Below are 24,531 nucleotides of genomic sequence, written 5' to 3' on the forward strand. Positions count from 1 at the left end.
ATTATGGAGATATCAGATCTTTGTCCCGTTGCTTCCGGATTCATCGTTTCTGCCTGAGAGATCCCAGATGCAGGCAGGAGGAGGGAACTGGTGAACTCAGTACTGCCGCAATCTAACGGAGTCAGGGTAGGTCACCAGGGGTTCAGTCCCTAATTTCTTATCACACGCAGAAGCAAGATCTGCATTGAATCGCATAATTCATATACAACTACTTCTACTTCAATAAGTCGCTGGTAGTTCCGTGTCCATAGGTCGAGTAGCATACATTCTCCCTCTAGGAACTGTGACTTATATTATCTTTTATTTGAGTGGAGTTTGACTTCACGTGGACGCTGTGGCGTCCAACGCCGGTTAAGGAAGGGTCTTCATTTCCCTCCCCTTGAGGACGAAGGTAATATAAGGTGTTGCTTGCAGTATCATCCGCACAAAAAATATGATTATAATCAACATCTGCTAGTATAGGCCGGGTGCGTGCCATTCAACACTAGTTATTTTTCTCTTCTTTGATAAGCTTGCACTGTTTTGTTTCCTATTAGCCTGTGCCAGTGAGGGTAAGTGTTAGTGCTGCCCACTCCATGCACCATGTAACATAGTCATCAGTCAACGCTATTGTTAACCTTTTTGTGCTCTATATATAAAGCTATGTTGTTTATTAGCCTGTGTCTGTGATGCTGCACGCTCCCAGCACGGTGTAACTCAGTTGACACTTGTTTTCATATAGTGTATTTAATTTTCAGTGTGTCAGGCCGCTAAGCTAATCTATCAAATAATACATCTATATAGTATTGAGTAAGGTTCGTCTGTCCAAAAATCGCCGATGGACGATATATTCGTGTCATAAAGGTAAAGTACAGCTCACTACAGGTCGCAAAAAAGCCAGATCTACAAGCTCTCAAGGCGCCGCGCCCTGCCTGTTTTTGCAGCGCCGTTCGCTACGCGTTGAGAGCTTGTAGATCCGTCTATTTTTGCAGCGCAGCTGCGCAGCCAGGGTAACAAAATAAAAAATAAGTTACAGGTGGAGATGAAGTGAAGTTGGAACGGACAAGCAGCTGCAAGCCAAGCTAACATCACAACCACTGGCTGGTGACAGTGTTGTTAGCCGCAGCAACATGTAGCCTGCCCTGGTAACTTCTCCTCCTCCCCGGGGGAAGTCTTGCCTCCCCGCACCGTCGGAGGCTCGGAGCGCCGGCCCGGGCTGCTGCTGATCCACAAGCTCTCAAGGCATCGTGTCCTGCCTGTTTTTGCAGCGCCGTTCGCTACGCGTTGAGAGCTTGTAGATCTGTCTATTTTTGCAGCGCTGGTGTCGGGGTTCGTTCACGTTGTCAATAAAAAAATAACCTAGATTACAGGCGGAGATGGAGTTCAATCAGTGGGTTGAATCAGTAGCTACACGCTAAGCTAAGCGCTAAGCTAACAATCCCCGAGCCTACACTAACACTAGCAGCCTGTTTTGTATTTTCCCCCCGACTTCACGGGTGGCGCATTTGGATTGTGATGAGACACGAGACAGCAGTGTGCATTCTGTTGTGACTGTATATTATTAAACTGCATGGGTCTGGACTCCGGAGCGTAAACAACATGTAGGCTACAGTACAGTAGCCTCCCTCGGCTCGGTCCCAGCCTTTACTCTGGCTGCCAGAGTGAGTGAGCATCACGGCCGTTCCACGATGCTGCGGTGCGGGGACTCTGGGAGCATACCATTATAACGGGAGGAGGGGATTTCCACCCGGCCACTGTTACTACTTTGCTGGCCCAAATTGATTCACATGTTGCTCACACTTTACAGGTTAATTGGGCTAATATTTTGCAAAAGAAAAATTCGTCCCCAAAAATCGGCTAATAAAAATATTCAGCGATTGGACTCGTAAATTCGCGATTGACGATAGATTAGTATCGTCACCCAACCCTAGTATTGAGCTAGCATGATAATCAAATTAATTTATTGTACTGTGGCGTATAGGCTAAATCATATAAGATGATAGCTACAAATAAATGCCTTTGCATTATTACCACAGCATTTATTGGTCTGGCTTTACACAGCATAAGATAGCATGACATAGCATCCATTCCAAGCTTTAGTTTTGCACGAAAAACACTCCTTGGCCTAAATTTGGCCATAGCCACTTGCCAAAATGTGCCCAAATTTGCTGACCTCATCACATTTGTGATGACGGCTACGGCCGTTTTTAGGCCAAGGAGTGTTTTTCGTGCAAAACAAATGCTTGGAATGGATTCAGAATCATGAAAACCCTCTAGTTTGATGTCATAATTGTCACATGCTACTTAAACATGATGAAATTTGGGAAATGTTGCCATATACTGGTTGTCTATGGTATACAAAAATGGCCATCACTTTTTTTTCGCAATGTTTCCGGCAGAGCAGGTCTCTCATTCCGGCATGACATCACAGGTCCTGTCCAATTGTGGGTGATTGGCTCCCCGGCTATAATGGAGACCACCAGCCCTCTGGGCCAGGATGCACTGGCACACTCTTGGCCGGAGGAGTTACTATATGCTTTTCCACCAATTCCTCTGGTACGTCCAGTCCTTCAGAGGGTCGTTCAGGAGGGTCACACCATCCTGCTGGTGGCCCCCTTCTGGCCAGGGAGGACATGGTTCCCCCTCTTCCACAGCCTCTGTGACATCCCCCTACTCTGGCATGAATATGTGCGCATGCGTCTGTGCTGCACCCCAAACGCCAGACAACGTTGACAGCCTCGCCAAAACCAACCTTTTTAAACTATTTCTAGGCATTCTTTTTACATTATTTTTTTAGACATGTTAGTTTTAACTCTTTACTTTAGTAATATTACAAGATTTTAGCGATCGGCCACTTTGATCACAAGTTTTTAGGCCTGCCATCACCTGATGCCTACCTGCAGAAACCGGCTTAGCAGCGCCGATGCAGTTTGACAGCTAGCCTGTCAACTAGCCAATCTGGCCAGCCACCGGAGAGGAGACCACTTATCAGCTTACCCGACGCCAATCCAATGCAACAGGCCTAGTCTCTGGGCCTTGCGGGTAAGTTCCGAACCGTACCTGGACCTGTTGACTACTGTGCTAGTGTGCTGTCATATCCACTCACCACTACGGGCCACTGTATGTGGCCCTTGCGTGTACTTCTCGCCCTAAGGATTAAGCCATTGCCTGGCACTTTCTGTCACACCAATAATAGCACATTTCTATTCTCTTTTACTGGCCATATCTATTTTTTACCCCCAGGGCCCACCAGATTGGCATCAGTTCTTACCTTGACGACTGTGACAACTGCCACCACCTGACGCTCCAGGTGTCCAAGCTGGAAGAAAAGATCTACAAGCTGTACCAGATCGACGACGAGCTCATGTCCATGTTTTACATCTGTCCCAAAGCCGTCGCCTCAATCGTGGGTCCAGCCTCGGATGCATCCGAGGTTTCCATCAGCAGCCGCAGGACTCCAGCATCACCTGTGGCTGAGCATGACGGCACTGTCCCAGCGCGCCTGGACATCTCAAACCGTCCTGCCTCGTGTGCCAGCACTGGACGACACTGTTCCAGCGTGCATAAACATCCCCGGGCTGGTTCAAATTGTGTCCAGCCGCCCTGCTCCGTCGGTCCATATAGCCGAACTAAACGACAACATCCCAGCGCGTCCGGACACGGCTAAGACCATGGCCCCCTTCCGGCCAGCTCCACTCCGTTCCCATGGAGATCGGCTGGTCGAGGACGGGGCAAGCCCTGTCTTCGCCCACCCTCACCCATTATCACAACCACTAATAGGTTTTCTAGCCTAGCCACACAAGGAAAACACCCCCCACCCCAAGGCCACTCTAATACCCCTGGTATTATCCGGGTTCCGCCTCCTCTCTGCGAAAACGGAGCCCAGCCGTGCCCTCCTCCGCGGTTAGTGTCGCTCCGCCAATGTCCACATCTATCAAGGCAACTGCACAACCGCTTCCATCCACCGTGGACATTTCCCAACCCATGCCTGTAAACAGCACCCCACCACCTGTGCCTAAAATTCGTCAGTTTTGCAATTGCAAAATCATAATGCTTTCCTGGCGCATCCACCACCGACATCCTCGCCAGACTCCAGAAACTCCTTGCCACGTTCCCGTCCACCATAAAAAGCATCCTCCTCCACGTCGGAAACAAATGATATCCATGCAGTTACAGCCAGGTGTAGCTCTGCGCCCCTCACTCCACACGGGTGATTTTTTTCTCTCAAAGTGACTGCAACAAAATGCTTAAATCAGATTTTTGTACATGGTTTGCCCCCTCCAAATGTATTATGTCCGTTCACAAATAGCATTGTGTGTAATAAAACGAGAGAGAGAAATGTGTTTATGAAGCAGAATGTGATAATATGTATTCCATATGGTGCTATGCTAGATGCTAATAAAAATAAACGTAATACTTCCTATACTATATAGGTTAATTTGAGCATAAATACTTTTTATTAGCACATGCATTCCATATATTCCACTAGGGCTGGACATCATCAACTTGCAACAGGAACAGTCCCTGAGTGAATGTTTCTCTATTCATGAGAGAAATAGAATATCTAAAGGTGTTTTTATTTTTTTATTTTAGTTATAGAGAGAAAGTATAATGTTTTAAGGCATAGGCCTACTTGTCTTATTAGCCATGTAGGGTTCCTTTTAACACTAGGCCTACTATAAAAACAGATTCAACTGCTCCACCTGCTGGTTGATTTCGGAACTAATTTTGCAATATTTGCAAAAGGAAAAGAATAGGTAAATGATATTAGTAGGGTCACAGACTAAGATTCTGTGACTATCCTCTGGGAAGGATGGTTTGATGATTGATTTGACCTCTATGGACCCTTTATAAAAGATTTAGCCCCCAGGTCCCTCGCAAAAATCCCGGCATTTTTTGCTAGAGGGCCAAATTCAAAATGGCGTCCGGTGCCATAGCCAAAAATGAACTTTTGATCTAGATATGTATGAAGACACTTTTCCATACAAGTCAACCATGAGGATTCCAAATCTGACACCATTTTAATCATAAGACCTCCTTTTGGGCCCGGAATTCAAGATGGCCACCATCCAGTAGAGTGAAAACATTACTTTTGTATAGGAAAGCAATCTATTTGGGGGTTGTAATTTTTACAGACACAAAATGTGTCAGATAGCATTCTGTGTTACTGGTTTCTGAATCATCGGATTCAAATGACTCCACCCTCCTCCTCTGTGCATCATCCTCCTCCTCATCCTCCTCACTCTCAACTTCCTCGTCTTCTTCAACTGGTGCAGGTAGGGGCGACTGTGGCTCAAGAGGTAGAGCAGGTCGTCCAATGATCCATGGGTTGGCGGTTTGAATCCCGGCTCCTCCTGTCTACATGTTGAAGTGTCCTTGGGCAAGACACTGAACCCCAAATTGCTCCCGATGTGCTGGTTGGTACCTTGCATGGCTTCCGCCGCAATCGGTGTATGAATGTGTGTGTGTGTGAATGGGTGAATGTAGTGCACAATCTATGTAAAGCGCCTTGGATAAAGGCGCTATATAAATGCACCATTTACCATTTACCATTTAGGTGTGTTGGGAGAGCAGGCCGCATGTGGCATACAGGAGAACAGCGACCACCCACCACTCCCAATCTGTCTGAGTGGTGAGGGGTGGTGCTTCAGTGTGGGGTGGAGCACTAGATACGCCAAGTAGTTGGTGTGGAGGCAGTGTTGGCGTAGGCTATCTCCATCTGGAGGGAGACAGATTCATTATTCTTTCTTCATTCTCTTCTACTTGGCAGCACAGGCTTCTTGTCTCCATAGATTACCTGTCCCGTATATGCAAAGAACTATTGTTCTACCTCCTTCTCAAGGTCAAGGCTATCTCCACACCATGACAGCTGCTGCTGTGCCATAGAGCTCTTTGCCACCTTGTCATACACTGATGATCCTTTGCCATATACGCCTGAGTTGGCATCACAGCCTGCATAAACAGTGAAGAGGATGGTGTCAGCTTCAGACTGCTCAATGCTGTAGTCTACCATTGGTTGTTGTGTTGACAAGTTGATGCAATGTGGGCCAACAGCATAGAGTTGACAATCGCTGCATTCACATTCTGTGCCAGGTCTGTGAGGTAGCTGCATATTCATTTTTGCAACCACTCATTGTTACTGACTCATTTGAATGTCTTAGCAGAGGGGAAGGTGTCATTCAATTTCATGTACGTGTTACGCAGGTCTCGCTCATCATCTTTAGTTGAGTATGCTGCATCGTATGGGTCATTCACACAGATGATATTGTGAGCATCACAATGGCGGGCAAGGATGATGGATTACACCTTGTGGACATAGTCCAACCACTTGTATGGGTTGCCTTCTTGATCTCGAGTGAGAGTGAAATTAATAGGAAGGAAGGCAACCTGTTCAGCAGGAAGAGCTGTCAGCATCATCCCAGAAGTCAGGCAGCCACCTCCAATACTTATTGTTGTTGTATGCTAGCATCCACGGCTGCATAGCACGCAGAGAGCTGACATACTCTTCCCAGTTGTAGATATGGACTGCATGCACATTCTGCATTAGCTGGCATGGACAGGAAGTCCCTCCAGTAGTCTGCCATCTCACTGACCTCTGATTGGGAGAAAAGGTTGCTGATGAGATTCTTGAGATCTGCATCATCCTCCAGTGCTGCATGAGCAGCAGCAAGGGTTTCCTGGGAGAGACTTGTATTCCTCAGAATATCAAGATTATCTCGTCTCCTCTGTTAGGTTGGATATCAGCCTGTCCTTGGCCAGCTGACTCATAAGTGCCTCATACATCAGCCTCACGCACCGCAGCCCCTCTTATAATGCTTGCCTTTCAGCGCACAATCAACAGATCCCTCAGCAATGACTCCTCCCGCGACAAGTATATCTCCTAGCTCACTCCCCTTGTCAGAAGCAGTGAGTGCATTCTACGGCAATGAGACGTGGCGCTGCCGGGGGGAGGGGCGGCATCTGCCGGGGGATTATGTCACTCTACTGCCGCTCCATCTCGTGGCCGCCGCTCCACGCCGCGCTGCCAGGAAAAGGGGCTTTGGCGCTGCCAGGAAAAGGGGCGGCATCTGCCGGGGAAACTGGGATTATGACACTCAACTGCCACTCGCTTCCGTGGCAGTGTGTTGGTGTGTTGGTGAGTGTCGGACTGATGCCGCAGAGAAACACTGTCGCCTGCCGCGGGTGTTCCGCGGCTGATGCCATGCGTTGCGTCATGCTTGCGGTTAGGGTTAGATTTAGGGTTTGGGGTAGAGTGTTGGACTGATGCCACCGAGAAACACTACTGTACCTCCTGCCACGGGTGTTCCGCGGCTGATGCCGCTGCCAGAAAATGCACTCATCATCACACACTGTGTATGGAAAGGACCAAGAAAGGACACAATGTCATGGTACTGGGTTCTCTGCCTTGATCAGAGTGATGAGGACGTACACGTACACAGGATGATCTCCCAGTAAAAAGGCAAAGGGCATGCGTTTTGTGATACTTGCAACAGGGCAAGTTGAAGAGGACGAGGAAATTGAGAGGAGGAGGAGGATGATGATGCACAGAGGAGGAGGGTGGAGTCATCTGAATCTGATGATTCAGAAACCAGTGACACAGAATGCTATCTGACACATTTTGTGTCTGTAAAAATTACAACCCCCAAATAGATTGCTTTCCTATACAAAAGTAATGTTTTCACTCTACTGGATGGCGGCCATCTTGAATTCCGGGCCCAAAAGGAGGTCTTATGATTAAAATGGTGTCAGATTTGGAATCCTCATGGTTGACTTGTATGGAAAAGTGTCTTCATACATGATCTAGATCAAAAGTTAATTTTTGGCTATGGCGCCGGACGCCATTTTGAATTTGGCCCTCTAGCAAAAAATGCCGGGATTTTTGCGAGGGACCTGGGGGCAAAATCTTTTATAAAGGGTCCATATCATCAAACCATCCTTCCCAGAGGATGGTCACAGAATCTTAGTCTGTGACCCTACTATATGGGACAATATCAATGGCACCCAACTGTAAGAGTGGATGCTGCTGCATGTCTATAGATTATGTCCCCGTAATCCAAGACAGACAGGAACACTGCCTTAACTACCCTCTTTCTGCTAATGACAACCTAAGGTCTATTAACAGCAAGGCGTTTATAGTTAATTACCACCATGACCTGGACTTCTTTTTACCAGCTGATTGCAAAGCAAGCAGCAGGTGTTGTTCTCTCGCAAATTGCGAGAGAACAACACCCTTGGCTCACTAGTCGACATCTATAGTCCGGTAGCTTAGCGAAATGATGTGGACGCGGCGGACAAAAGCGCAAAATTTTTTCCACATGCTCTCCATAACCATATGTTTCATTTTGGAAGGGGGGCCACGTCATCAAGATGTCAGAAGGCGGCCATCTTGGCGTTCAAAGATGGCCGCCAAATGAAAAAGGGCGGTTCTGGACAACCGTGGGTCCGACCGACTCGACACCGGGCACTGCACTCCCTGTGGGTGTGTGGAACGTGTGTGTCGAATTTGAAGTCGGTGGGGCAAACGGTTCTCGAGTTACGTGGATTACAGATGTACAGACACACACACAGACTGTGTGCATTATAGTAGGATGTTGCCATCTTGTTGTAGCCCAGGTCTCCCTTCTAAAAGAGATTATTAATTAATATATATGTCAATGGGCAATGCCATGAGTTTCAGAGGGTACAGTAAGTATAGAGGTAAGGCAAAGAGAGATGGTGAGGGAGGGAGAAATTGATTTGTACCAATTGGCTAGACAGTAGTGTAACAGGTTAAGGTGAGTATAGAGATGGAAATGTTCTAGCAAGCGAAGCCAGTGTATTGAGAAAATGGGACATATGTTTTCAGAAGTTATTTGTGACAAAAGGCTACCAGTGAGAGGGAAGATGTATAACATGGTAGTGAGACCAGCCATGCTGGTGGCACTGATGAAAAGGAGGCACCGCTGGATGTGGCAAAATTAAGGGTGCTATGGTTCTCATTAGGAGTGAAAAGGAAGGACATTATTAGATATGACTAAATTAGAGGATCAGCCCAGGTTAGAAGGTTTGGGGATAAAGCAAGAGAGGTGATCGAGGTTGAGATGGTTTAGACATGTGAAAAGGAGGGATGAGGGTACATTGGGAGAAGGATGCTGAAGATGTAGCTGCCAGGTAAGAGGATGGCCAAAGACGAGGTTTAAGGATGCTGTGAGAGATGACATGAAGGTGGCAGGTCACAGAGGAAGATGCAGAAAACAACCAAATGGGGTCCATGTGTGGTCCAGCCCTATGGAATGTAAAAGGCATGCATGTGCTAATGAAAAGTATTTAAAATATAGTTTTGATGCTCATCCTACTACTATAGGGGGTGCAAAGCAATATGCCCGTTTATCCGTCCGACTTCTCCTACCAAATCACTCCGTTAGCACACATCTCTCTATGCACAAAAAAGGATGCATGCCACAGAAATCCATCTGCACTACATTGCATCCATGCAACTGCCATATTTACTGTACAAATATTGCTTTTGTATGACATACTGTTATTGCGCAACATTTCGCTGTGACGCAAATTACAATTTACAATTACAATTTCCACATTCACCGACCCTCCCCTTTTCACTGCACGCACACACACACTTTTTTCAATGTGTCTGACTGCTAACAGAGTTGAAGATGATGTAAATATGTTGCTAGAATGACCGTATTTATTCAATATTGGCACAAATAAACGTCTACTGATATTCTCAATGACCTTATTGCATTCCTTGACCTAGATAATGTATATTTTGACACCAAGATTGACCTTCTAAGTGGCTTAGAAGCCGAGATAGTGGCACTTATAGATATTACATGGTGGCCATCTTTGAATGCCAAGATGGCCGCCTTCTGACATCTTGATGACGTGGCCCCCCTTCCAAAATGAAACGTATGGTTATGGAGAGCATGTGGAAAAAAATTGGCGCTTTTGTCCGCCGCGTCCACATTTTGCTAAAATATGGCCTTAACCCTACTAGTCGGGTCCACGGGGACCCCCCTTATCCGTGGACCCGCAAGCAGAATCCCGCGCACCCCCGCGGGGGTCCGCCATAGTCTGCGTGGGGGTCCGCGACGAAGGGCGGTCCCCGCGGACGTCGGCAAGGGAACAACCAAATGGACCAACAGTCCATTTGTACAGTGTCTTCTCTTTTTTTTACACGGACAACAAGCGCCCACTCTGGTTAAATTGCTTATCTGTCATGCAAACTCTATCTGTACAGCCTACAATGTTCAACGTCAGATTATTAACTCCCCCTTGTGCCATTATCATCTGCCAGTAAACACAACACAAATAGCACATGGCTAACAGGGAGGAGGACGAGGAGGCGGCAACCGCCTTTACACTTCCTCCAGGCCAATAATGGATTTAATAATTCCAGCCAAGTAGGTCTCTCCATAACTCCATCCATTGCAACGGTCGACATGTTGTGTTAATCTCGTTAAGCTGTCACTCACTTCAGTTACTTCTGACTAAGGCAAAGCAAAGCTACCGCTGTGCACACACAAGCCGGTTACACCCCGGCATTCCGACGCACCCCCGTTCCAACTCATCCCCATTCCGACGCACCCCCATTCCGACTCATCCCCATTCCGACGCACCCCCATTCCGACGCAACACAAGCACCCCACAGTGGCCCATACACACCCTCCGAAACGTATACACAAACAACGCCCCCCCGCCCCCTCCAATATTTAAACACCGCCATCCGACGCACAGGCAAGGGCGCACAGAATGCAGAATGCATGCCAAATGATAATTTGTAACACCTCTTTTGTCCTCACTGTCCGGACTGTTTACGTTTGCGCAGTTCAGGCATTGAAATGCAAAGGAGTGCGGGGAGGCGGGGCGGGTCACCGTGACAATTATAAGAACTTGTCGTCTCTGCTCAGCTGTGTGTGTGTGTGTGTGTGTGTGTGTGTGTGTGTGTGTGTGTGTGTGTGTGTGTGTGTGTGTGTGTGTGTGTGTGTGTCGTAGGGATGACATATTTGCACCTTCGTCAAAGCATATTAATCTGTCATTAATCCCATCATTTTATTAAATTAAATAAAGATGTAGCCTGCATCTGCCTCGCCTGTTATTCTGTCCATGAAAGCAAACACAGTCGTAATGACGTGACATGGCGCGTGCGCGCGTGCGTGTGTGTGTGTGCGCGCGTCAAAGTCACAAGTTGTCTATATCTGTTCCGAGAATTTGTGTTCCTACCTAAACTACTGCGCTGAAACTGCCACAGAGGCAGTTATAGCGGACCCCCGCAGATAATAATAATCAGCTGGTAATTCATTGATTTAATCAATTCTTGTTTTCTGGTAAAAACATGGGCAAATACGGATGTTGATCTTATTGCAGCATGTCCTCCTGGCTATTCCTTCTGGAACTCCAGCAGGTCTGGACGTGGAGGGGGGCTTGCTGTTATTTATAAAGCCAGCTTTAAATGCACACTGGTTGCTATTGGCAACTTCTCCTCCTTTGAGCTTCTGTCTTTCACAACCTCCCACCCCACTGTCTTTTTTGGCCTGTTGTATCACCCCCCCCCCCCCCCCCCCCCCCCCCCCCAAGTCAAAAGGTTTTTTATATGACAAAACACAGTGATGGTTTAGGCCATGTTATCTGCTATGGTATTGATCCACTGACAGTGAACTTAACAATGGTTTCAACACAGCCGCCTTTTTAGAGTACATTCAGTATGTTGACAAGCTTCATGGAGATGCTAATTGTTCTTTCCAGCTCGATTTGGCACCTGCCCACAGAGCCAAACTACTAGTAACTGGTGTACTGACCAAGGTATTACTCTGCTTAACTGACCAGCCAACTGGCCTGACCTGAACCCCACAGAGAATCTAGGTTGTATTGTCAAGAGGAAGGTGTGAGACATAAGACAAATTAATTTATGGCTGTTATCAAAGCAAACCTGGGCTTCCATAACACCTCAACAGTGCCACAGGCTGATCACATCCGTGCCACGCCCCATTGATGAAATACTTTGTTCAAAAGTAGCCCAGACCAAGTATTAACACTCCCATCGCCCAGGACGAAGTTATTTGTCTTTTCTATTAGTAACGCCCGACGCTCCGGACGAAGTATTGTCCTAAAGACGAAGTTTATTGATACGAGAACGGATCCGCCTGGCTGTATAGCCCAGGCGCGCCTGCTGGGCTCTCCTCGGTGACGCGCAAGAGTGAGACGTCATCAAAAAACTCCCTCCTCTGTTTAGCTGATGAAAACGAAAATCTTAAAACGTTCATAAATCGCGATCTAAATCATCCCGTCTTTTTCTGAAAAAAGATCATGTGTTAGACGGCGCTCCGCGGTCCAGTCGCTAGTCTCGATAGATTTATTCTTGTCTCCCGTTGTTGTCGATCGACTCTAAACTCTAAAGTGCTGTGGCTATTGTTAGAAAAAGGCGTTATAAATCAACTGGGCGCATGAATGTAATGGATTAAATAGTTTCTCGTACAATATTCTAATACATTGAGATAGAATCTTTTGATTTTCATGAGCTGTATGCCATTATCATCAAGATTTAAAATAAAAGGTTTTTAATACTTTATTCACAATGAATTGAGAATATATGAAAGTTTCACTTTTTTAATTATATTACGGAATTTTACAAAATATTCTAATTCATTGAGATGGACCTGTACATGTATAATACAGATAGTAATGATTTTCTTTCTCACCTGTGTTCTTCTTTTTCTTTATTTCTTGTTCTTTCTTATTTTTTTCAACAATTCCTCCACCTATACATTCACAAAAAAAAGGAAAAAAAAGAACAAACTTGATGCGATAAGTTATTGATCAGCAAAAATAATAACTAGTCCACTTGAGAGTGTAAAATGAAACCAAATGGACCCTTATGAGTCAATTTGGTTCCATGTTACACTCTCAAGAGTTACAAAAAAAGAAAAACATAAAGGTTGTGTAGCCTATACCCTGTGGACAATCAAAATCAGTTGGAAATATTACATTTTGATGTGGTGAAATAATTCAACTTAGTGTTGATATGGCACACCGACTATCAGGGAAATTAAAAAATGCACTTCACATCAAAACAAATCAATATAGCATCAAAATCAGTTTAACCACTTAAAACTTTGCTGAAAATAGCTGATCCACAATGTGACGCGTTGTGAGCTAGTAGATCTGCTATTTTCAAAAAAACTCACATTTTGACAAATAATAATATATATTATATATATATATATATATATATTAATAATAATAATCACAAATATTGAATGGTGGTCCCTCTGTGTCACGACATATTATTTTCAGATGGAGGTCTGTCAAGTCCGTGGCCAAATCATCATTATTAACTTGACTCATTAAAATGACAGCTGGACTTCATTTATCACATTTGCCCGGAGGGGAGATATTTTAGCCTGGCGGGGCCATACTCATAGCAGGGATTCACTGACGCTTCCTCCCCGCATATGAGTCTGGACTTCGGTCCATAGGCAGAGAGTATGCGGAAGCTGCTGGAGAAATCAGAAAATGATCGGGGCCAATCAGTGTCCTGCGTTTCAACGGCTGTCCATACAACAGTAAAAAACAGCCTCCGTAGACTTGTCACGGTGTCCGGTGTTACCGGTGGGCGGGAACACCACCGAGTACCGAGTAAACCACTTCAGTTCATTTTCGTGTGGCACCCATGTGCTTATAAGCAGGTTATCAATACTTTAGTCAGATAACAGGTGCAATTACTGTTATTGTTATTATTATTATTATGAAGATAAGTGTGTGCTGAGCTTCAACGGGGAAGCTTGGTTTCGGTGTTACACTTACCGGTGTTGAGAAGCATGGTGTAAACGGTGGGGAAATTCTAGCACCGTGACATGCCTACTATATGGTGACGTAACATTCATGCTGCAGTACTTTCAAAACAATGGCTGCCCGCAACGCAACAAGTTTAAAAGTTTCCACAGAAACGATAAGAACAGCAGTCATTTCAGATATAGACTCTAGACATATATACCACATATCACCACACGTAGAAAGTACAAACTAAACAGACCTTGTTTTTAGCGTGGTATCTTTCATGCATGAGGAACAGACTAGCACAAGTAGCTTTCTGTTACGCTGATTGGCTAGAGGAAGCGTCAGTGAATCCCTGCTTGTTATGTACTGTGATGTCCAACTGATTATGTCATAAGCAGGGGGCGGTGTGCGCCCAATTCATTCATGCCAACATGCCGGTGCAGTTGTGCAAATGTTTCCCGTTTTAATACGGAGTTGATTATTTGACAAGCAATCAATATCTAACAATGGCGACGAGGATGCCGGTTTGAAGTTTAATCTGAGGAAAGATGGACCATTTGCCGAAATTGGAATGCTACAATGAGCCTGCTACTCTGGGTCCGCAGTGGTATCATTTAACAATTTTTATCATTTTTCATGCATAAAGTTGACAATATAAGGTCCAATATTACACCGTCAATATTATCACCATCGCTGACCATCCTCCTTCAGTTCACTCACTATCCCCGTTTAGCATTATCTCCCTTGATGATTTGTCACCAATCATCTCTCATATGCACCCCTCCTCCAGCCCTGTTGACACCATTCCTTCTACACTTCTAAAAGATGTTTTGAATTGCTTAGGCCCTCACATTTTGGCTATTATTAATAGCTCTCTATTATCCGGTTGTGTCCCTGATCTCTTCAAACACGCAATAATTCAACCACTCCTAAAAAAGTAGTTTGCAATCAACTCCTACAATTTCTTAACAATAACAGCATATTTGATAAATTTCAGTCCGGATTCCGACAAAAACACAGCACAGAAACTGCTCTACTCCGAGTCTCCAGTGACATCCTCATGAGGGCTGATGCTGGAGAGTGTTCAGTGCTGTTGCTGCTGGATTCAAGTGCAGCTTTCGATACCATCGATCACTCAATCCTTCTTAATCGGCTCCAACACTGGGTTGGATTAACTGGGTCGGCCTTGGATTGGTTCTCCTCGTACCTGTCGGGGAGAAGTGTGGCTGTCGCTGTTGACAGCTATGCGTCCTCCTCAGCTCCCCTGACTTGTGGGGTCCCTCAGGGCTCCATACTCGGCCCAATACTGTTTTTACTCGTTATATATGCTCCCCCTTGGCACCCTTATAAATAGCTTCCATGGCATTTCCTACCATTGTTACGCGGATGACACTCAGTTATATCTCTCCTTCAAACAAAACCACCTCAGTAAACTCACCATCATGCACGACTGCTTAACTGCCATTAATAACTGGATGGCACACAATCTTTTACAACTTAACCCTGATAAAACTGAAATACTCATCATAGACCCAGAGATTACTTCAAATGAAATTCAGCTGTCCCTTGGTCCACTTGCAGCAAATGTGAAACCAGTAGCAAAGAACTTAGGTGTTTATTTTGACAATAACATGAACCTTGAATTCCATGTTAAGAAGACTACTCAGTCCTGCTTCTTTCATCTCCGCAATATTGCCAAAATTAAATTATTCTCTCACCTCAAGACCTGGAAAAAATCAAGCACACTTTCATATCCTCCCGTCTGGACTATTGCAATGCACTCTACACCACTCTGAGCCGATCATCACTATCCCGACTTCAACTAGTTCAAAACTCCGCAGCCAGAATCCTCACCAACACAAACCGTAGGGCACATATAACCCCAATATTAGCCGCACTACACTGGCTTCCTATTAAGGCCAGAATATTGATTTTAAAATACTTTTAATTACTTTTAAATCTCTACATGGGCTGGCCCCGCCGTATATCGATGACTTACTGCCTCCTAAGACGAATGCTAGACCTCTCAGGTCCTCCAAGAAAGGTCTTCTAAAGATACCCGCGACCAAGCTAAAAACAAAGGGTGACCAGGCATTCACTGTGGTAGCTCCCACCCTATGGAATGCCATGCCCCTGGCATTGAAAAATGCTGAGTCAGTTGATGGTTTTAAGAGTCTCCTAAAGACTCAATTATTTCGTAAATATATGTACCTTTGACCTGATTCATTTTTATAGCCCATGTTTTTGTTCTGCCTTGTTTGTTTTTGTTTTGCTCACTGCACTACTGTATTATATTGTCACTTGTTTATGTTCCTTGTTTTAAATTTGCTTCTATTGTTTATACTGTGTTAATTGTTCAGCACCTTGTAACTTTGTTTCGAAAGGTGCTCTATAAATAAAATGTACTTACTTACTTAACAAGGTGGCTGACGGCGTTTGAGCTTTACGCCGCAGGTAAACACTGTGTTCGGCACGCCAAGCTTTCTACCAAGTGTCACAGAAACCTGGAGAAACTGTGCAGCAGTTTGTGACGAGGCTTCGTAAGGCTGCTAGAGACATGTGCGTTTGATGCGGACATTGGAAATCAAATAAGTGATGTGTTGTTGAGCAAATGCACGTCGGAGTATGTGAGAAGGAAGCTGCTGGAGAAATCCCAACTGACGTTGCCACGCGCTCTGGAGATAGCAGCGCAATGTGAAAGAGTGGAGACACAAATGGTGGCGATGAAGATGAACGACGGGGACGGCGGTGAGGGGAGAGACTGTGAACCGAGTTTTCAAGAAGGAGGGGAAATCCCAGAAGTGAAAACCACACCTCGTGGAGATCGTGGAGAAGGGAAAGAGAAATCTAACAAAGTGTGCTACAGATGTGGACACGGAGATCACCTGGCCAAGGACTCTGCATGTCCTTTTGCAGGAGTGCAATGGAAAAGACCACCATGCAAAAATTTGCAAATCCAAAGGTAAAGATAGACAGCATGTAAAATGTGTTGAAACTGATGACCAGGGCACTGGGGACAGACATTATGCATTTGTTGTTGATGATGATTCAAATACTGAGAGGGTCACATTTGATGTTGGGGGAGTAGATTTTCTAATGCTAATTAATTCAGGTGCATCAAGTAATATTGTTGATGAAAACACATGGGAAATGCTTAAAAGCAAAAATCTAAAATGTGTGTCTACCAAAGCAGTTAGCAAACCCTTATATCAATACTCTTCCAAGGTGCCTCTTCCAGTATGGGTGTGTTCAGTTGCCAGGTAAAAGTGGGAAAACGTAACACTGAAGCAGAATTCACTGTAATACAGGGACGTGGGGAGCCACTGCTTGGGAGGAAAACTGCTATTGAGCTAGCTAGGTGTACTGAGGGTGGGTACAAACATAGCAGCAGTGACAGCTGTTAAGTCTGAAATACAGAGGCAATACCCCAAACTGTTTAAAGGTGTTGGTAAACTGAATACAAAACAAAATATAGCTGCAAGCAGTGATAAAGCGGTACCAAGATAGAAGACAACAGAAAACAGAAAACAACAACCTTGCGGTCCAAGAGCAATAGCTCTACTGACTGAGCTACACGGAGACAATCAGTTACTCCATTGTTAACAGGACAATTATTCAGTGTTAGTTCAGCATAAGTACTCAAACTTTTAGAAATTAGCAGATCTACATGCTCATAACATGTCCCGGTACAGTACAGTACAGTACAGTACAGTACAGTACAGTACAGCACAATACAGTACAGTACGGCACGGTACAGTACAGTACAGTACAGTACAGTACAGTACAGTACAGTACCATATGGTACAGTACGGCACAGTATGGTACAGTACGGTATTACACTATTGCACTTATTACACTATTGCACTTATTACACTATTGCACTTATTACACGTATTACACTATTACACTATTACACTACTATTACACTATTACACTACTATTACACTACTATTACACTATTACACTTATTACACTATTGCACTACTATTACACTAAATACACGTATTACACTATTACAAAATTAGACTTAATACACTATTACACTATTACACTGCTATTACACTATTACACTTATTACACTATTACACTAAATACACTTATTACACTATTACACTAAATACACTTATTACACTATTACAAAATGAGACTTATTACACTATTTCACTATTAGGGGCGACCCTTACAGTTACTAGTATCTCTATTATTGTGATGCCATGTCCTAGTGCCTGATGGGTCAAAAAGTGAGGTCAAATGTAATCTACTTCAATATTTCTATAGTTGAGTCATCACAATACTTGCAGCACACAATGCATACACTGAGTTGTCATTACCCGGATTTGAACACACAACCTTGTGGTCCAACGGCGAGAGCTCTACCGACTGAGCTATGCAGACACAGTCAGTTGACTCATTCTAAACGGTAACATCATCCAGTATTCATATAGGTATTAGGTGCAGAAGAAGAATTTTCACAAACCAGCAATTTTCATTGGCTCATAAAAACTTAATTTTTTCACTTAGAAAAAATGTGCTACGATTGATTTATTAAAGATCCTGGGAGGAGTTACATTTTAACTGTTTATCATATAATTCAAAATGGCAGGTGATCTAAAGGTCAGAGGTCAAAGTCAGAACACGAAAGTTGTTCGGCATGAGGAGACACATGTGTATCAAAGTGTCATTGCCAACGGTCAAACGGTTCATGAGAGATGCACGTTCAAAGTTTGCATTTTCAATTGAGTGCTATAGCGCCACCATTTGGCCAATCGTCACGGGCTTCGCATAGTCACCATTTGGCATGGCCCTCTACCATGTTGACAAGTTTTGCGAAAACCGACTGCACTGTTCAGCCAGAACAGCTATTTTTGGAGGAAGAAGGAGAAGGAGAAGAAAAATAAACACAAAAACAATAAGTGACCAAAGTCACTTTGTGACTTCTTGGTCCCTTAATAAGTTTGCATACTGATGAGAGTGTGACACCAGTGGCACAACCCCTAAGGCGGGTGCCATTTCACCTGAGGGAAGCAGTAGAAAAAAAGGTTAATCAGCTGCTAGACATGGACATTATTGAAAAGGTGGAGGGACCCACACCATGGGTGAACCCTGTTGTAGTCGCACCAAAAGCAAATGAGGACGACATCAGAATGTGTCTTGACATGAGACGAGCTAACAAACCTTGCATTAGAGGGAGATATCCAATTCCCACAGTTGATGAGCTCTTACAGGGAATGAACGGGTCGGTCATTTTCAGTAAACTAGATTTGAAATGGGGTTACGACCAACTAGAGCTCACACCAGAGTCCAGAAGTATCACTACGTTTGCAGTACACACAGGTACTTACAGGTACAAGAGACTCATATTTGGTGTTTCTTCAGCTAGTGAACAGTATCAACACGAGATTGTGACAGCTACAGCTGGCATTGAGGGGGTAGAAAATATATCAGATGACATTATTGTTCATGCCCCGGACCAAGAGACTCATGATAAACGGCTCCATGCAGTACTGAAGAGATTGGAGGACTGTGGACTGACTCTAAACAAGAAGTGTCAGTTAAATATGGACAAGCTAATTTTCATGGGCATGTTACTTTCACAGAAGGGCATAGGCCCAACCACTGAAAGAGTGAGAGCAATAGCAGAGGCAAGAGAGCCTGAGAACGCCTCCGAGACCCGCAGTTTTCTGGGTCTAGCTGGGTATAGTAGCCGTTTCATACCACAGTTTGCCAGCATATCAGAGCCACTGCGAAGGCTGACTAAGAAAGACACAGCTTTCATTATTGGGCCAGAACAAAAACAGGCCTTTCGAGTGCTGAAGGAAAAGTTGGCTGAGGCCGGGACTTTGGCATATTCTGACAAAGATGACCCTACTAGAGCCATAGCGGATGCAGGACCAGTAGGAATAGGAGCAGTCCTAGTACAGCAGCACCAGCAGGAAATGGTGCCCATATGTTATGTCAGCCAGAGCCTGAATGACTGTGAGCGGAGATACTCACACACTGAACGGGAGGCTCTCGCCTTAGTGTGGGCGTGCGAGAGGCTGCACCCATACATATATGGAAAAAGGTTTGACCTAGTGACGGACCACAAGGCTCTGGAGGCCATCTACAACCCGACCTCTAAGCCGTGTGCCCGTATTGAGTGGTGGGTGCTGTGGCTCCAGCCATATGAATTCAGAGTGATTCACATACCTGGAAAGGATAACATTGCAGATCCACTGTCGCGACTGCTGGGAGACTGCCACGCACGCTACTCCACGAGCACTGACCGAGTTAGAGGAGGCCTCTGCCACAGATGAGGAACTCAGTGACCTGAGAAGTGCGATCCAAAGTGGATGTTTTGACAAATGCCAAGTGTACGCACTCATCGCATATGAACTGTGTGTAATTGGACAGTTGGTGTTGAGGGGGACACGCATTGTACTTCCACATGCACTCAGAGACAGGGCCCTGGAGTTGGCTCACGAGGGACACTTGGGGATTGTGGGCACAAAACACCTCAGGAGTAAAGTCTGATGGCCAGGTATTGACAAAGCAGCAGAGAAGTATGTGAGGTCATGTCACGGTGTCAAATAGTGTCAAGGCCTGATGTGCCTGAACCTTTGAGACCCACATCACTTCCAGATGGGCCGTGGCAGGATGTAGCCACTGACTTACTAGGCCCACTACCAACAGGACATTAGATTTTAGTTGTAATAGACTACTACAGCCGGTACTACGAGTACGAGATCATGCAGTCTACCACTGCGGAAAAGGTAATCGACAGCCTGGAGAATATCTTCAGCAGACATAGTCTTCCTCTCTCCATTCGTTCAGATTGTGGACCCCAGTACATGTCTGCACAGTTTCAAGCATTCTGCCAGGAGAACGGAATCGAGCATGTGAAAACCACACCGAAGTGGGCACAAGCCAATGGTGAGGTGGAGAGGCAAAACGCCTCACTAATGAAGAGGATTCGGATTGCACAGTCCGAGGGGCTGGACTGGAAAAATGAGCTACGCAAGTATGTGGCCGTCTATCGGTCCATTGATCATTCCACAACAGGGAAAAGTCCTGCAGAGCTCCTGTTCAAGAGAAAGATCAGAGGAAAACTACCACAAAGAGACCTGGAGGTCAATTAGACATGGGTTAAGGTTAGGTTTAGGTGTGCTGCCCCGTGGGAGGTTAGGGTGAGGGTTTGAGATGTAGTTTGTAGTTGTAGGACTAATGACTGGTCTAACCAATTACTAGTCTAAACCAAGTACTGTCTAAACTAAGTACTGCACCCCAACGTCCCTGACTACCCTAACCTCCCACGGGGCAGCACACCTAAACTTAACCTTAACCCATGTCTAATCAATGACTAGTCTAAACTAAGTATGCACCCCAGGGACGTTGATGCAGAGAGGAAAGGAAAGTCGAAGCTCTACACGGACACCAAAAACAGGGCAAAACCCTCAGATGTGTCGGTGGGCGACCAGGTCCTACTAAAACAAGACAAAACAGACAAGTTTACAACAACTTTCAACAAGACACCACACAAGATAATTAGCAAAGATGGTAACAATGTGGTGGTCTAGTCACCAAGTGGAGCGACCTATTCAAGGAACACTACATTCGTCAAGAAGAGTAACTCCGAGGATCCGGCTCCACAGTCATCCAGCAAGACACAATTAACATGGACGGAGGACGAAGAGAAACAAAACACGCCTGAAACAGAGTCCACACAGGGGTGTCCACACCCAAGCCTGCCATGCCTAGGTATGAGAGACCCCACAGGCAGACCAAACTGCCACAAAGGTTGACAGATTTTGTCATTAAGTGAAAGGGCCTGTCTGGTACTAAAAAAAAGAGGTGCCAGATATGTTTTGCATTGCCATGTGATTGAATGATGTCATGTGAATGATGTTTACATATGGTGATTTATTGTTTACAAGGTGGATTTTTGTTTTGTCACAGGGTGACATTGAAGAGAAAATAATTGATACAAAAAAAGATGTTCAATTTATTTTCTGTAGCCTACATGCCATTTATTAGCTTATTGTACAGATGTGCATTGGAGTTTATTTCCTAGTAAGGTGTTATGTACTGTGATGTCATAAGCAGGGGATGCTGCTCGACCAATTAATTAATGCCAACATGCCGGTGCAGTGCATTTGTTTACTGGAGCACTAATAAATGTTTCCTGTTTTAATACGGAGTTGATTCTTTGACAAGCAATCAATATCTAACACTGCTATATGAGTCTGGACCCACCAGGCTAGAGATATTTGACTAAACACACGTTTTATGCCAGGACTTTCACATGGATATGAAACTAGAGGACAATATCTGACTCCCAAGTCTTTGGAATTATGTATTACACATGTATGCCGCGTTCTGCCATTGCTAACCGTAAGGTGGGTGCTATAGATCAGTGGTTCCCAAACTGTGGTGCGTGCACCCCTTCTGGTGCGCGAGTGCCTTCTAGGGAGTGCGCAACATGAAAATGCTATCGTTTTATTATAAATATATTAACATATGCCAATATACGGCAAGTAGGCCTATATGCAGAATACAGCCTATGCTGCATATGCCATATTCAGGTTCATGTACATGGAAATATATATAGCTTATACAATTTGTATTTCCATGTGGGGGGGTGCGTCAGCTAGGTCAGGAGGTAACAGGGGGTGCATGGCCAAAAACGTTTGGGAACCGCTGCTATAGATGATATCTATGGCTCTGTATGTGAAATACTTGTATGTAACATCAGAGACATTCTAAGGGACTATAGGGATATAACTTGACATGATAATGTTTAAGTTAAACATGTCTTAAACACATGTATGCGCCCATGCACGCACGCATGCGCACGAACACACACACACACACACACACACACACACACACACACCTGCAGCAGTGCGTATTGTCTCCATCTCTCTCTGAAAGAGGCTGCACATGAACTGTGCGGCCTCGCTGAGGCGCTCCATCACAAACACTTTGACCCGACAAACATCACCGCTTGTGTGTTTCTCCAAAACGCACAATATCTGCTCTCCCACCGACGTCATGTGTCCGTTTATCTCCAGCCGTACAGACAACATTTGACTCGTTGTACCTCCTTTATGAGACATTTGACCTCCTTTATGAGACATTTAAACTGTTTTAATGAGGCATTTGACCTCCTTTGTTGTGAGACAGTCTTCGTTTAGGAGAAACCTCGCGTCAACAGGAAGAACTACACGACCGATCTTCTTCTTTTGATTTCCGGCAGGCTTGCAGACTAGTGCAATGCTGCCCTCCACAGTTCGGGGGTATAGCTCTTTTACAATGAGTCACCTTCCATTCCGACGCTTGCTCATATTTTCACGTATAGCCCAGTAGAGTGGAGATATTTCAGCACTGCTTTACCTACACATTCTGTTTTGTCCTGTTCTGTGCCAATTCCCAGAATTGACTGTAGAGAAAACCTTGTAATTCCCAGGTCAGAGAGTTCAATAAACAGCTGTTGGCGTTCTTTTGTAGCACCCATGCAAAGCATACCTGGCACCCTGAGCTCTCCACTTTGAGCAACCAGCACAGACACTCCAGTACCAGGTCTGGGCGGGCACTGGAGTCTCCGTCCCTTAGGGCCAGCAGGGCAGCCGCAGAGTCAGAGCAAATTATACTATTTGTTGGCCTAGCATGTTCAATCCACTCTAGCGCACACTGGATTGCTCTCAGCTCAGCAGTGAACACTGACAGGTTGTCTGAAATACGGATGCTCTGCTGGAGTTGGCCCCCGGGCACATAAACCCCTAGTCCTGTTTTCCCTGAAATAGGGCCGTCTGTGTATATCTGTTTGTACTGATCAAAACCCCATAGAAATCCGTCCACCTGTTCACACAACATGTTCTTGCTATTCTCAAAGAGAGTCAGGTCAACCTCTGGATCAGGGAGCTGCCAGAACGGGACCGGGGACCAAACATGCCCAACCACCCCATTTTGCCCCAGCCCAATGTTCGCTGCTTTTTGTTTAGTAGAGTGAAAGAAGTTAGACTTCATTTTGTTTCCAGAGAACTCCCATGACTCCTCCAGCATGCACTTTACTGCAGAGCTGTATATCATGCCATTTAATTTTGTCCAGTAGTGGAGCCCCAGTTTATCCCTCCGGATCCTTAGAGGCAGCTCCCCCATATCAACCAGCAGAGCTGGAATAGGGGTTGTTCTAAAGGCTCTACACGACTGATCTACTTCCTGGTCAACGTGAAACACGTTGATCCGGAAACTGATTTAGTGTCACGGATGCAGACAGAGTGAGTTGAACCCAAGTGCAAAGTCACAACAACAAGAGTAGATAATAAAGTATTTAATAAAGAATCAGGCATATATCTTACACTGAAGATGCAGGCAGGAATCAGGCAACAGCAAAATGACAATGTAGTCAAAACAGGAAACAAGCAGGACATCAATGACACCAGGTTATGAACTGACAATGAGTGTTTGCACTGAGTCCAGTTTTATAGGGATCAGGTTGATTGGAGAAGTGTTCACTGCTGGGCTGATGAGGTAGTTGAATACAGGTGTGTAAATGGAACTGAGTGTGCTGGAATGGGATATGGGAGTGGCCAGTGTGGAGTCACAGACTGAGGGAGAGACAGACAGTGACAGTACCCCCCCTCTCAAGGGGCGGATTCCAGACGTCCCACAACCTAAACGAGGAACGAGCAGGGTGGGTGGAGGGGGTCTGGAGGAGGGACACCAGGGCTGGGCAGGTGGTCTCAGGTGGGCGGCCTGAATGATGGACCAGGGCTGAGCGGGTGTTGTCTGGAGGCCGGC

At 45.3% G+C, this 24,531-nt stretch overlaps 1 protein-coding gene across 1 annotated transcript in view; it reads right to left on the minus strand.

Moving 5' to 3' along the window:
• LOC306939340 (uncharacterized protein) overlaps positions 1-22,875 on the minus strand; it is a gene marked incomplete at its 3' end in the record, with an annotated part of 41,707 nt that extends 18,832 nt beyond the window's left edge. The window contains exons 1-2 of the mRNA XM_079523925.1: positions 22,625-22,875; positions 12,675-12,734 (exon numbers count right to left, since the gene is read on the minus strand). Coding sequence (XP_079380051.1) covers positions 12,675-12,734; positions 22,625-22,868 — 304 coding nt within the window. The 5' untranslated portion in view covers positions 22,869-22,875. The remainder of the gene's footprint in view (positions 1-12,674; positions 12,735-22,624) is intronic.
• Between the last annotated feature and the right edge of the window lie 1,656 nt (positions 22,876-24,531).

This window comes from Electrona antarctica, assembly GCF_951216825.1.
Source record: "Electrona antarctica genome assembly, chromosome: 16".
Lineage (NCBI taxonomy): Eukaryota > Metazoa > Chordata > Actinopteri > Myctophiformes > Myctophidae > Electrona > Electrona antarctica.